A 14,158-nucleotide genomic window follows, 5' to 3' on the forward strand; every position below is an offset into this window, starting at 1 on the left:
ATGGGTCAGGAAAAATTTTTTTTTTTTTTTTTTTTTAAGATTTTATTTATTTATTTGACAGAGAGAGACACAACGAGAGAGGGAACACAGGCAGGGGGAGCGGGAGAGGGAGAAGCGGACCTCCCGCCGAGCAGGGAGCCCGATGCGGGGCTCGATCCCAGGACCCTGGGATTATGACCCGAGCCGAAGGCAGACGCTTAACGACTGAGCCACCCAGGTGCCCGTCAGGAAAAATTTTTTAAGTGAGACTGGGTAATCACTTTTCTTGTTGCTGTAACGTCTACTACCTTCTCTTTTTTTTTTTTCCTTTTTTTTAAGATTTTATTTATTTGACTGCGAGAGAGGGAACACAAGCAGGGGGAGTGGGAGAGGGAGAAGCAGACTCCCCACTGAGCAGAGAGCCCCATACGGGGCTTGATCCCAGGACTCTGGGATCATGATCTGAGCCGAAGGCAGACGCTTAACCGACTGAGCCACCCAGGCACCCCTACCTTCTCTTAATATTAAGGCGAAACTGTACAAATGATTATGTGATACAAAAATGCAAGTTTACTTTGGATCAATAATATATGCAGCGCGTGTGATGAAAGGGAATTCCCTTCATATCTTCCCTGTGGTCACGGGCGTAGTCCCACAAGTAATAATCCAGAAGAATAGAATTGATCTCTCCGCTAGTTTTTTCACCCTTTTTTTCAATAAGCTCCAGAAGGCAATCCCGGATCAGTTCAACACACCAAAGTGAGCACCCTCTGATTTCCACCTCTTGCCTATCCCCATACGAAAGCATTTCTCCTGCAAGGGGGAAAAAAACAGAGCAAGAAGTACTAAGCATCAATAACATAAAATCTACACAGACTTGATTTTGGGTCATTTAAACCACTTCTAAACTCAGGCATTAATTCAAAATTGCACATTCCACAAAGGCAGGGGCCGTGTCTGGCTTGCGTCACTATTCCTGGGAGGTGGCAGAGCACCTTGCACATACAGCTCCCCAATAAATAGCTGCTAAATGAACATGGGGTCACCAGAAATTTAAAAATATGACAGCAAGATTATTAAATTCTTGAAAACAAAGGATTTAAAATTGGATTTGATGTCAGGAAAAAAAAAACATTGCAAAATTTGGAGGACTCCAAAGGGGCCAAATAAACAATACCTCCCTTTCTCACTTGAAAACTGAACATTGTCTTAGGTACATCCTAAGTGCATCAAGGAGAACCTAAGAAATCAAAGTTGTTCACCTGAGCAAGGATTCAGGATCTTTGGATCCTGTTCTGTTCTTTGGATTCAGGATCCTTTGGTCAAGCCCTCCCTGAATATGTAGCTGAGAGCTTCACAGGCCCCGCAGTCTCTTCAGTGCCCATCTCCGGGGTGTAGCTGATCCCGCAAGATGGGTACTGGCTGTACTTTGCCACTGAGGCTAAAACTGGGCTCATCAACTCAACTGCCTCTAAGGATCAGGGAGGCAGAGTAAGGGAATGCCACAGCCAGATGCAAACTGTCGTGAGCTACAGAATGTGGGCTGCCCTGTCTAATGGTAGACCCAGTGTTCCCGTATTTCTCCCCCTTTTACAAGTGAAGTCAGAAAGTTTGATTTTTGGGGTGCCTGGCTGGCTCAGTTGGTAGAGCACGGGACTCTTGATTTCAGGGTCGTAGGTTCAAGCCCCATGTTGGGCGTGGAGTCTACTTAAAAAAAAAAAAAAGTCTGATTTTCATGTGAAATCTCCTAATTGTCAAGGTTAGTAAGTAACTAAAAGTGCTTAAAACACTGGTCAGGCCAAACAAAACACACCTGCAGGTTATATTTGGCCTCTGACCACCAATCCGCAGCCTTCCACAGAGCTTCATAGTACCTAAGAGGCCCTGTGATCCACTGAAAAGTAGGACAATGCCCCAGCCCCACTAGGGCCCACTGTCACACCTGGGATCTTAAATAGCATTACTTACGTCCCCTCCATCCAATAAGTAACTGTAGTATTGAACTGTGTCCTCCAAAAAGTCACATTCAAGCCCTAACTCCTGGTACAGGTGAATGTGGCCCTACTTGTAAATAGCATCTTTGCAGATGTAATCAAGATAAGGTCATACTGGATTAGGGTGGGCCTTAAATACCATGACTGGTGTCAGCCCTAGAATCACAGTGAAGAATATAAATTTAGCCAAACTGGATTGGCAGTATTTATAACTGGCTAAAAAAAATATGCCTTTGGTGAAGAGATGGGTTAAAGATAAAATGGACAGAAAAAAAAGAATCTAAATTCATATTAAAATAAAGTGAAAAGACTGTATTTACCACCCCCCCCAAAAAAAGATAAAATGGATGGAAATCTGGGTAGGTCTTCCAAGGGCTAGCCTAGAGATATTCAGAAGAGGAGAGAGGAAAAAAATATACATATATAAGTGTAACCTATCCTCAAATTTGGAAGAAGTATCACTGAAGGCCAGTTAAGGAAGGTTCTACCTCATCTAGTCAAGTTACCTGGTTCTAGATTTCACTTCAGATAGTTTTTAAAAACTAGTGTGCTATCCTTGTGTGTACTCCTTTACGTTTATAGTTTCTGTTTCTCCTCTAAGTTTGCTAATGAAGTACTTTTTGAAAAAAATCCAACTCTGCTTAAATAAGAGGCAAAGAAATGAGATCACGCTCTGGACATAACAGAGGCAGTAACAACAGCTGCAGCTGGACATCTGGAAGAGGGCCTCTGCAGTTGCAATGGATGGCAGAAGAAAATTCAGACCACTCTGTACGGCTGTGCCACATGATCCATTCTCAGCAGGGTTTTCCCCACAGTAGCAGAGACAATTGGGTGCTATAAACATTCAGAAGGAGGAGGTGCACAAATCATGAAAAGCTGGAAAAAGCTATGTGGAGGAGATGGTATTTGAGCTAAGCTCTCGTGGATGTGTAGGACTTGAACTGGAAAAAAAAAGAAAATGTGGGTGAGGGAAACCAGGCAAGAGAATGGTTACGGATAGGAACCAGCAGTGGACAGACCGGCCAAAAAAAGATCAGCTGCATATGGCTACATGGAAAAGAAGCCCTGAATGCTTAAATGTTTGGTATCCAATAATTAATGATCCAGGACATGATCATTACAACATAAGATAGCTTTATTTTCAAATGAAGAAACAGAGGGATAAAATGGATTGCCCAAGGCAGCATAAAAACTGGTAGAAGCAACCACAGCAATAATTTATATTCTTTATATTCTGTGTTATTCTTATTTTGGGTGACTGAAATCTATTTCACAAGAGAAAATTATTCAGTCATAAAAACTACCTGCTTTGGGGCGCCTGGGTGGCTCAGTCAGTTAAGCGTTTGCCTTTGGCTCAGGTCATGATCCCGGGGTCCTGGGATCAAGCCCCACACTGAGCCCCATATCGGGCTCCCAGCTCAGCAGGGAGTCGGCTTCTCCCTCTTCCTCTGCCCCTTCCCTTGCTTGTGCACGCACGCTCTCTCTCAAATAAATAAATAAAATCTTAAAAAAACAAGCAAACAACTACTTTCTTCTAAAATTAAACAAAAAAATAGCTGAAAATACTGCATCCAAAAGAGAGAAATTAACGTGAAAATTATATAATTATTTTTCTTATACAAAGACATGTTTAAAAAACAAAAAGCTAATCATTAAATTCTACCCCTGAAACCAATATTACACTCTATGTTAACGAATGAGAATTTAAATAAAAACTTTAAAAAAAGCTGATTTTCACACAAACATAATTTTCTATGCTCATTTATTATAACAAGGCTCCCGCTCTTGAGAATCAATAATTGAACCCAATAATGATAAATAAATGAGCCTAGAAAAGCAAATGACTCATGCAAGGTAACCCAGTGGCAGATGCTGGAGCCTCCTGACTTGAAACCCACTGCATGTTACCTATCTCTCAGGCCACCTTTTATTTCATAGTGTAGTGCGCTCTTCACTGCTTAATTAACACTCTTCAAATACTACACCTGATGGACCTAGCATCCATCACACACCTTCAGGTAACAGAAACTTCAGTTTCATTTTAAGATGAGGCTCTGAAACTATGACTAAATAGTGTAATTCCCTACATTCTACAGTGTAAACAACAACAAAAAGCAATTTTCGGGGCGCCTGGGTGGCTCAGTCATTAAGTATCTGCCTTCAGCTCAGGTCATGATCCCAGGGTCCTGGGATCGAGCCCCCAGTTGGGCTCCCTGCTTCTCCCTCTCCCACTCCCCCTGCTTGTGTTCCCTCTCTCTCTGTCAAATAAATAAATAAATAAAATCTTTAAAAAAAAAAAGTGATTTTCTCTTACTTCAATTGCCCCTGCATTTTTCTTTACATGTGCTTTTTTTTTTTTTTAAGATTTTATTTATTTATTTGACAGAGAGAGAGCACAGCAGGAAGAGCGGCAGGCAGAGGAAGAAGGAGAAGCAGGCTCCCCGCTGAGCAGAGAGACTGATGCGGGGCTTGATCCCAGGACTCTGGGATCATGACCTGAGCCGAAGGCAGATGCTCAACTGACTGAGCCACCCAGGTGCCCCTTTACATGTGCTTTTAACAATAAACAGTGCTTTTTTTTTAAAGGAAAGGAGAACTTCTGTGAAAGAAACAAGACAGAGACTCAATCACAATTCATAGTATAACAAAGAATGTCTTAAGCTGGCAAACCTTTGAGAAGCTTTTCCAGTAGTTCCTCGGAGTAGTTCAGCGCTCCGAGGTGAACAAGAACCTGAGGTAATCTATAGTCGGCAAACATGGTGATACTGGAGATGTCTTTAAAGCAGCCGTCTCCTTTCCCCTCTAACACACTCCACGTATCTGCCACGAGGATTTGGGCCCGTTTGTAAAAAGAAATTCTTTTCCCCTGATGAATGAAGAGAATATAAATGTTACCTGGGTATCCGATAGCTTTTATGTATGCTATAAAAAAAAGGGCACACATTGAAAACATTTCTCAAGGGTGCAATAATTTTAGTGTTGGTAAGAATTTATGGATCTTTTATAGAAAAAAAAGGGACTCTAATAAATATTAAATTATCTCTTTCACTCCAAATTTACTTCCTATATTTTTCAAGGCACATAAAATACAACTGTGGTAATTGTGGTATTTAGTGTTCTTTTTCAATGACATTACCTCATATATATATTTCTGTGTCACTATAACCCACCTGCTTATTCTTTTTAACGGCTAGACAGTATTTCTTTGGAAAGCTTCTTAAATTTTTCTGATTGCAACATAATTCATGAAGAGTATAAAGAAGAAAACAAACATCCCTTTAAAAAAAAAAAAGATTTTATTTATTTATTTGACAGAGAGAGACACAGCGAGAGAGGGAACACAAGCAGAGGGAGGGGGAGAGGGAGAAGCAGTCTTCCCACGGAGCAGGGAACCTGACAGCCTGACACAGGGCTCGATCCCAGAATCGTGGGATCATGATCTGAGCCGAAGGCAGACGCTTAATGACTGAGCCACCCAGGCACCCCGAAACAAACATCCTTAAACTCATCTCTGAAGAGAATCACAACATTCGACTTTTAACTGTTGTCTTTCAGATAATATGATAAACATATTTCAGAGATAAAGACATAACTGATCAACACAGAATTTATCAAGTCTACCTTTTTGGAAATGGTCAAAATCAGTATGTAAGCCCACAGAACAAAATAAACTTCCAATTATATTTATACAACAAAGAAACAAATTTAACCAAGCGTTACAGGATAGTGGGTTATAATTTAACTCAAAAATTCTCTATAAAATTACAAACACAGATCAGCATAAACTATGGAAAGACATGGATAATTACAATCTAATCCTAATCCTAATACCAAAGGTAATAATCTCAAATCATCTTTTATAGCTGCTTGTCTGCTAAAGGAGAATAATCAATATTACTGAGTCCCAAATTTATTCTGCCCACTTTGGAGAATGTTTTAATAAGTAAATAACATAAGTAATTAAATAAAAAAAGAAATTAAATCCTTCAAGGAAAGGCTCCATGTGAAAATTCCTTAAGATGATAACACAGATTCCTTTATTTACTAAAAACAAACTCCAGTGATACTCTGTCCTAATGAGAAATAACCTAATTTTGCCTAACCTTAAGGTGTACCTATTGCAATCAATCCAGAACTACTTTTACTAAGTAAATTACCTAAAACCACCTTTAAGAAATTCAGTATCTTGTTTTCCAGAGCAAACACATATGCTCATTTTTTTACAGGATGTAAAGTCTATAAATGAGAGTGCTGCGGGGAACAAATCACCATTAAGTATCCCTAGGGGCGCCTGGGTGGCTCAGTCAGTTAAGCGTCTGACTTTGGCTCAGGTCATGATCTCAGGCTCTGTATTCAGCTTCAGCGGGGAGTCTGCTAGTCCCTCTACCCTCCCCGCACTCGTGCTTGTGCACGCGTGCGTTCTTTTTCTCTCTCAAATAAATAAAACCTTAAAAAAAAAAAAGTATCTCTACATCATTTGGGAATAGCCCATATTTCCAAACCTATCAAAATATGACAACCTGGCAATTGTTGGACTGGAAATTACATATGATAACTAGGTTTATATTTAAGTCTAGTGTATTAAAGAGTAAGACATAAAACTTAATATAAAAAATAAATCTGTGCATCAAACACAATTATTACATCATGTTTACTGTAAGAGATAGAAGCTATTATCTATTTTTTTTTTTTTTAAAGATTTTATTTATTTATTTGACAGAGAGAGAGACACAGTGAGAGAGGGAACACAAGCAGGGGGAGTGGGAGAGGGAGAAGCAGGCTTCCCGCGGAGCAGGGAGCCCGATGTGGGGCTCGATCCCAGGACCTGGAATCATGACCTGAGCCGAAGGCAGGTGCTTAACGACTGAGCCACCCAGGCGCCCCTATTATCTCCTATTTTTAATAAGATCCATAGATCAAAGTGGAAAAATACAGGAACCAGACTTACGTAACAAAATCAGTGCTAGCATCTAACAAAACATAAATTGTCACATCATGACCACTGTTTCCATGGTAGCCAACTAGTATATCACAAAGATTAGATTATAATACCCTTGAAAAAAAACAAAACAAAAAATAAGATTCAAGTGAGGAGTCTAAAAATAAATTCAAGTCATCTATAAAACATTTTCTTAACAAGCTGATATGGTTTTAGTAATCAAATGATTTTAGTAATCAAATTCTTCACCTCTAAAATATTAACTGATATCACTGAAAATACCAGCGAATCCCAAAATAACAATTCCCTACGTGTTCCATAATATTGCTTGGTGAATAAAATATTTTCAAAATAGTACCTTTATAAAACAATTATTATCAATGAAAAAAAATCCATGACCATTGAGTTGATTCTCTTCAACAAATGTATCATGAACAAATTAGAAAGGTCAAGAATTACAAATGCTTGGGGTGCCTGGGTGGCTCAGTCGCTAAGCGTCTGCCTTCGGCTGAGGTCATGATCCCAGGGTCCTGGGATCAAGCCCCGCGTTGAGCCCCGCATCGAGCTCCCTGCTCCACGGGAAGCCTGCTTTTCCCTCTCCCTCTGCCTGCTTGTGTTCCCTCTCTCGCTGTGTTTCTCTGTCAAATAAATAAAATCTTAAAAAAAAAAAAAAGAATTACAAATGCTTAAGAGTAACATAAAATGTTAGTGATTAAAGTATCAAAAAAGACCACATTTTTAGGGGCACCTCGGTGGCTCAGTCCTTAAGCGTCTGCCTTCAGCTCAGGTCATGATCCCAGGGTCCTGGGATTGAGCCCCGTGTCCGGCTCCCTGCTTCGCAGGAAGCCTGCTTCTCCCTCTCCCACTCCCCCTGCTTGTGTTCCCTCTCTTGCTGTGTCTCTCTCTGTCAAATAAATAAATAAATAAATAAAATCTTTAAAAAAAAGACCACGTTTTTCATGCACTTTGTTAGTATGTTACAGCAAAGACAATAGCCTGAGGGAAGCTGATTTATTCATTAGGACTTTTACATTGTTATTATATGCTCTAAATCAGAGCTGCTTTGGAAATGTATCTGAATTTTAAAGCTTCCTGGCTGATTCTGGTGTACAACCAGGTTGGGAAATCACTGATCTAAAATCTGTCCAAATTAAAAGTTTATTAATTTGTTTATAATGTTTAAAAATGAGTGATAATCTAAGTAAATATACATTAAAAACAATTATGACTATTTTATGCAACTTGTTAAATATTAAAAAATATAGCAACCAATACTATCACCATGTTAAGAAGGAGCTGGGAAAAGAGCACTCTCCTACGCTGCTGCTGATCATCTTCGTTATCATCTTTCTAGAGAACTGTTAGCATTTTTATGTATTACAAGCCTGAAAATCCAGGCCGTGCTCTGACTCAGCAATTCCATTACTATGATTCCATTCATTCTAAGAAAATAATTACAAGTGTTAAATGATTGTGCAGTATTGCATGTTATCACATAAAACTGAAAACAACATGACATAAAATTCAATTTAAAAAATAAAACTGTGTATTAAACACAATTGTTGGGCAAATAATTATGGGATTGTACATCCCTATAGTGGAATACTACTGTGAAGTCATTAAAAATGGTACTATGAAAACAATTGGGCTGTGAATTATTATTATTATTGTTTAATGGGGTGCCTGGGTGGCTCAGTAGGTTAAGCATCTGACTCTTGGTTTTGGCTCAGGTCATGATCTTGGGGTCCTGGAACTGAGCCCTGGGTAGGGCTCCCTGCTCAGCAGGGAGTCTGCTTGTCTCCCTCTCTCTCTGCCCCTACCCTACCTTGTGCTCTCTCTAAATAAACAAATCTTAAAAAAACAAAAACAAAAAACATACACTTGATTTTAACACTTTCTCAATTTCAAAAGCAGTCCTAAAAGGCTCAGAACTCCTCTAGATTTGGAGTTAATTGCCCAAAGTACGTTATGTATATTTTATTTTTAAACAATCTCTACACCCAACATGGGGCTTGAATTTACAACCCCAAGATTATGAGTCGCATGCTCCACTGAATAAACCAGCCAGGCACTCCTTACTATTTACATATCTTTTATTTTATTTATTTATTTATTTATTTATTTGACAGAGAGCGAGATAGCGAGAGCAGGAACACAAGCAGGGGGAGCGGGAGAGGGAGAAGCGGGCTTCCCGCAGAGCAGGGAGCCCGATGTGGGGCTCGATCCCAAGACCCTGGGATCATGACCTGAGCCGAAGGCAGACGCCTAACGACTGAGCCACCCAGGCACCCCTATTTACATATCTTTTAAATGAATATGTGCTCTGTGCTATGTTAGGAATCATAGGAAATATGTTGCTTTTGGGTAACACTAATGATAATCTTTTGGAAAAAAATAAATGAAAAAATATAATACTCCTTTAAGAAAGTGTCAGAATCCTTAAGTATGATTTTTGTTACATTTTGGGGATTTTTCTTTAGTAATGTTTTTTAGAAAAGAGTACTGATGGGAAACGGTCCAGGTACTAATATTCATTTTAAAATATATCAGCCTTGGAGCGCCTGGGTGGCTCAGTCTTGACCCCAGGGTCCTGGGATCGAGCCCCGCAGCGGGCTCCCTGCTCTGCGGGAAGCCTGCTTCTCCCTCTCCCACTCCCCCTGCTTGTGTTCCCTCTCTCGCTGTCTCTTTCTCTGTCAGATAAGTAAATAAAATCTTTAAAAAAAAAAAAAAAAAACTGTGCCAGGATATAGATTAATTTTAAGGCTGATTTATTTTATTTATTTATTTATTTATTTTTAAGGATTTTATTTATTTATCTGACAGAGAAAGAGACAGCGAGAGAGGGAACACAAGCAGGGGGAGTGGGAGAGGGAGAAGCAGGCTTCCCGCAGAGCAGGGAGCCCGATGCGGGGCTCGATCCCAGGACCCTGGGATCAAGACCTGAGCCGAAGGCAGACGCTAACGACTGACCCAGGCACCCCTCCCGGCACAGTTTTTAAAAAACTGACCTTTTCAGCAAAGTAAATCAAAAGCACTGTGCTGTAATAAAATAGAAAATCAGTAAGTTGCTTACTAAATTGGTATTACCATCTACCAAAAAAGTTTACTCTTTCTTCCACAAAAACAAAAACTCAGGACTACTTCAAGACAAACAAACTGCATGTCATGAATTTATTCCATCCTGAAGTCATCCTAAATTTACTCTTAGCCCTTCTGCTACAACCAATGTTGATTCTGGAATACATGGATTCTTAGCCACATGAATGGCAGTTTCATTTTTTTATACACGAATACACTTAGATGGCCTGAATCACGAACCAAGGAACTTGATCCACAGTTTCTTTAAAAAAGGTTGAGACAAAGATAGGGGTGCCTGGGTGGCTCAGTCGTTTAGGTGTCTGCCTTCGGCTCAGATCCTGATCCCTGGGTCCTGGGACCCGCATCAGGCTCCCTGCTCAGCTTCTCCCTCTGCCCCTCCCACTGCTCATGCTCTCAACCACCACACCACCACCACCACCACCACCACCACCACCACCACCAGTGTGTGTGTGTGTGTGTGTGTGTGTGTGTGTGTGTGTGTGTCGCTCTCTAATAAATAAAATCTTTAAAAAAAAAAGACAAAGATAAATCTCAAAGTAATCTGCATCAGCAAAACGGTTAGTCAGAACAAAATGAAATTTAGCAGTGGCCTAGGGTCTCTTTTCTAGGAACTGCCTCTGCCCCACCCACAGCCCCTTCAGCCACACTTCATTGATCATAATCCCTGCCGATTTGATCAGTATTTAGCCAGGAATTTTAGAACAGTACCTGAGAAGGTGTCTACCCCTCCCTCCCGCTCTCTGGTGGTTGAAGCAATAAGATGCAAAATTCATGAACATCTACTTCATGGAGAAAGCTAGTCTGCGAGAAATACAGAGTCAAGAGAATCAAAGAGTAGTGACTGAATCCTGATGGCATTGAGTCCTTGATCCTTGATGTTCCTATCCCCAAATTCTTCATTTTGCTTAAGGTTTTTCTAGTTTTGTGTCTGTCACTTGCAATTAAAAGAATCTTAACTGAGGCGCCTGGGTGGCTCAGATGGTTAAGCATCTGCCTTCGGCTCAGGTCATGATCTCCTGGTCCTGGGATCAAGCCCCACATCTGGCTCTGCTCAGTGGGAATCTGCTTCTCCCGCTGCCTCTCCCCCTTGCTCATGCTCGCTCTCTCAAATGAATAAATAAAAATAATATCTTTGAAAAATAAAAAAATCTTAACATAATCAGGCATCTCTCACTTTACAGAATTGAAAAGCTAGCTATTTATTTCCTGACTAAATGATGTAAGATAAACCAATTAACCTTTCTCTTTAGACTTTGGTTCCTGGTCTACAAACAGGGCAATAATGATCCTTGTCCTTAGGCCCCACAGAGCTCTTCTATGGATCTAATGAGAGTGTACATGCAAACACCTTGTAAATCATAAAGAGCGACTTAAACAATATCATTGGGAATTTTTGTTAGTCGTTGAATTGTGATTTCAAAAGGGTAGCTTTAAAATTTCAATATGATTTAAGCATTCATGAACTTATAAAATAGATTTATATCATGTGATTCCTCTGAAGTTGCTTTCAATTCTTTGCCACAGTTAAAACACACAATGATAATGAATTCTAAAAGAATTTTACAAAAACAGAACCCAGGTGTACAGTGGAAAGGTATACCAAATGTTTACCATTTTAAAAGTACATCTGTTTAAAGAAAAAGAAAATAACACTGTTCAAGTATTCCACGTGTGAAAAAGAAAACACAGTATATATATATATATATATATATATATATGTTAGAGCCTCAAAAAATACTTTTTATTAGGGAGGATTTAGAAATACATTCTGATTTTCATCCAATGAAGTAAATTTTTTGAAGTTGTAAAAGGACCTCATTGTCCCTGAATAGCATCATATTGAAGGTTCAGTGTTTTGTAGCTTTGAAACATTTTAAAAGGACAAAGAAAAAAAGAAAAATAAAGGAAATATATTAATTAGAAAACTAAGAAAAGTAATGTCTTTGAAACACTAACAATTTTGTTACTGTTCCTTGTCCACAAGGAAGGAACTTCAAAACTTAAGTTTTTAAATCTCAAAAGGAGTTCTGGAAGTTAAAAAGTTAACTGAGAAGATAATTAAGAATTCTAAAATCCCCAACAGAAGCAGCTCACCTCAAACTGAGTCACATCTCTGTAAGAAGGAAAGCTTTCAACTACCAGGTGCATTAACTTCTGTGCACTTTTTTCACTTTTTCGGACGCAATTAAGAAAAGAGCCTTCGAACTTCTCAAGCAGAATTTTCCCGGTTTCATTAAGAATCCGATGCCTCTCTTCGATCAAAGGCATGGGAACGTCCGTGTCAGAACGGAATATATGCTGAACCTGATCCAGGGTCACTGTGGCATAGTAGGAAGCACTGGTTATAGGTATCCCTTAGGGAAAAAAGAAAATGCAGAGGAACAACGTCATACTTTTATATTCATCAGACCCTTGCTTTTACAACATACAATAATAAGAAAGCAAATGACTGTTACAGAAATGCACTAAAAATGGGTGAAGAATTAAAAAATGAGAAGCATACCCTTCATTTTCTATTTTCTCGTCTGTACTTATTCATCCGTTTCTAGCAATTGTTATACTACACCAGATGTATTTTGACTGCATAAAATGTGTTATATCTGTCCCTTTGTTCTTCAGATGTCATCAAAGTGGCGTTCTTTAGAAAACTTGTATACTTAGCTATGATGATAAACAGGATCATTTCTCACTAAGGACTTAACGCCCGCTTCTTCTCACACTTGTATTTTAAGCAGGTAAGAACTGCAATGAAGAACTTCAAAGTTCGCCTTATGAACACGTATGCCATTTCCCGACTCGTTCCTCGGGACCCTGCCGGTAAACCGAAACCTCACAGGCCGTTCGCGGGGTCTGACCGGGAGAAGGGGCACCAACCTTCGTCGAGGGCTCTGTTGACCGCGGCGCACAGGGACCAGTACCCGCTGTACGTTTTCCCCCTGTACCCCACCAGACATTTGTGCTCGTCGTGCTCCGACCAGAAGGAGAAGTTGAGCGTGTCTGTCACGAACACCCAGTTGACCGCGGCCTCGTCAGCCGCCCTGGGATTCAGCTCGTGAAGGGCCTTCCAGCCCCCCAGGTGCAGCTCGGGCCCCGAGACCTTGGCGAGCAGCAGCTCGGCCACCCTCCGCACGCCTCCGTCGTCGATGAACACATCCCGACTATTCTCTGCAATGAATTTTGCGGACTCCCTGGGAGTTAGGGGCCCGTCCATCCCGCCCTTCCCTTTGGGACTGATGAACCGCGCTTTCACCCGCGGGCTGGCCAAACTCGCTTCCCTCCCTGAGCGGGGCAAGGGTGCGGGTCCCTCAGCAGCAGTCCCCCCCTGCCCACCGCGGGATCGCTGCCCTCACAGGGCCCCGCCCTCCCAGAGCGGCTCTGAAAGCCAACAGCGCGGGCGATTTCCTGGTTCCCTCCCTCCACCGCGCAGGGCAGCTGAGTGGCGCACGCCGCGGGGCCGCGCGCCCGGCCTGGACCGGAGGCACTTCCGGGAGGGCGGCCCCGCCCACTCTCGCCCGGGCGCGCGCCTGGGACCCGTTTCCGGTTCCGAAGGTCCGGAAACTGGCCGGAGGGTCCGGCACCCGCCGGTCCGCAGTTGCGCTCCCTCCCGCCCAGGCGTGCGGCTCTGCCATTTTGTGCACGTTTCCACCCTCCCTTCGGGCACGTGGTACTGCGGCTCGCCGCCGTGGCCCGAGTCGCGATGACTGCACGCGATGTACGGCGTTGCTCTCCCTCGGCTCCCGCCCCTCCCCTCTACCCAGTGGGCGAAATGTGGGCAAGCAGCCCTTGGCGACGCTCCGCATCCGGGTTCCTGGGCCGCGACGAGCCTGGCGGCGCCCATTCCACTGCGGGGGGGTGGAGGGTGGGGTGCGGGGGGCTAAATCGCCCCCAGGCTGTGACACGGAATGGCGGGTCCCCCACAACCCCATCTCCCAGGCAGGCCTCTTGTGCTAAATTACTGGCGCATTCGGAGGCCGTATGGACGTTTAAGATTAGCTGAGACGTTTGGAGAAATGGATGAGGAAACCAATGTATTGTTAAAATTAACATTGTGTGCCTGGAATTGTGCTTTCGTACTGAATCGCTATTGTCCTGGCCGTGGCAACAGCGGCGGTTGTACTCCTCGTTTTGCAAGAGAAGCTGTATG

At 41.9% G+C, this 14,158-nt stretch overlaps 1 protein-coding gene across 2 annotated transcripts; it reads right to left on the bottom strand.

Annotated features, from left to right (window-relative positions):
* Positions 1 to 286: 286 nt before the first annotated feature.
* On the bottom strand, positions 287 to 13,481 carry QNG1 (Q-nucleotide N-glycosylase 1). 2 transcript variants are annotated; one of them, XM_036090585.2, is made up of 4 exons: positions 12,889 to 13,481; positions 12,109 to 12,368; positions 4,647 to 4,842; positions 287 to 792 (listed from the first exon to the last, which is right to left on the bottom strand). In XM_036090585.2, exons 1-4 carry the CDS (start codon positions 13,223 to 13,225, stop codon positions 560 to 562), a joined length of 1,026 nt encoding a protein of 341 aa, XP_035946478.1. In that variant the 5' UTR covers positions 13,226 to 13,481; the 3' UTR covers positions 287 to 559. The 2 variants fall into 2 exon arrangements, with proteins under 2 accessions (XP_035946478.1, XP_077917407.1); XM_078061281.1 differs by having other exon boundaries at positions 12,518 to 13,024.
* Between the last annotated feature and the right edge of the window lie 677 nt (positions 13,482 to 14,158).

The sequence above is a fragment of the Halichoerus grypus genome, chromosome 14, assembly GCF_964656455.1.
Source record: "Halichoerus grypus chromosome 14, mHalGry1.hap1.1, whole genome shotgun sequence".
NCBI classification, from domain to species: domain Eukaryota; kingdom Metazoa; phylum Chordata; class Mammalia; order Carnivora; family Phocidae; genus Halichoerus; species Halichoerus grypus.

Excerpts from the sequence above, each read along its gene's own strand:
- QNG1 (XM_036090585.2), bottom strand. The coding sequence starts at position 13,225 with ATGGACGGGCCCCTAACTCCCAGGGAGTCCGCAAAATTCATTGCAGAG. Across the intron at positions 4,843-12,108 it reads GAGATGTGACTCAGTTTGAG|GGGAAAAGAATTTCTTTTTA; the intron begins GTGAGCTGCTTC and ends TTCATTCATCAG. Across the intron at positions 793-4,646 it reads ACTGGAAAAGCTTCTCAAAG|GAGAAATGCTTTCGTATGGG; the intron begins GTTTGCCAGCTT and ends TCCCCCTTGCAG.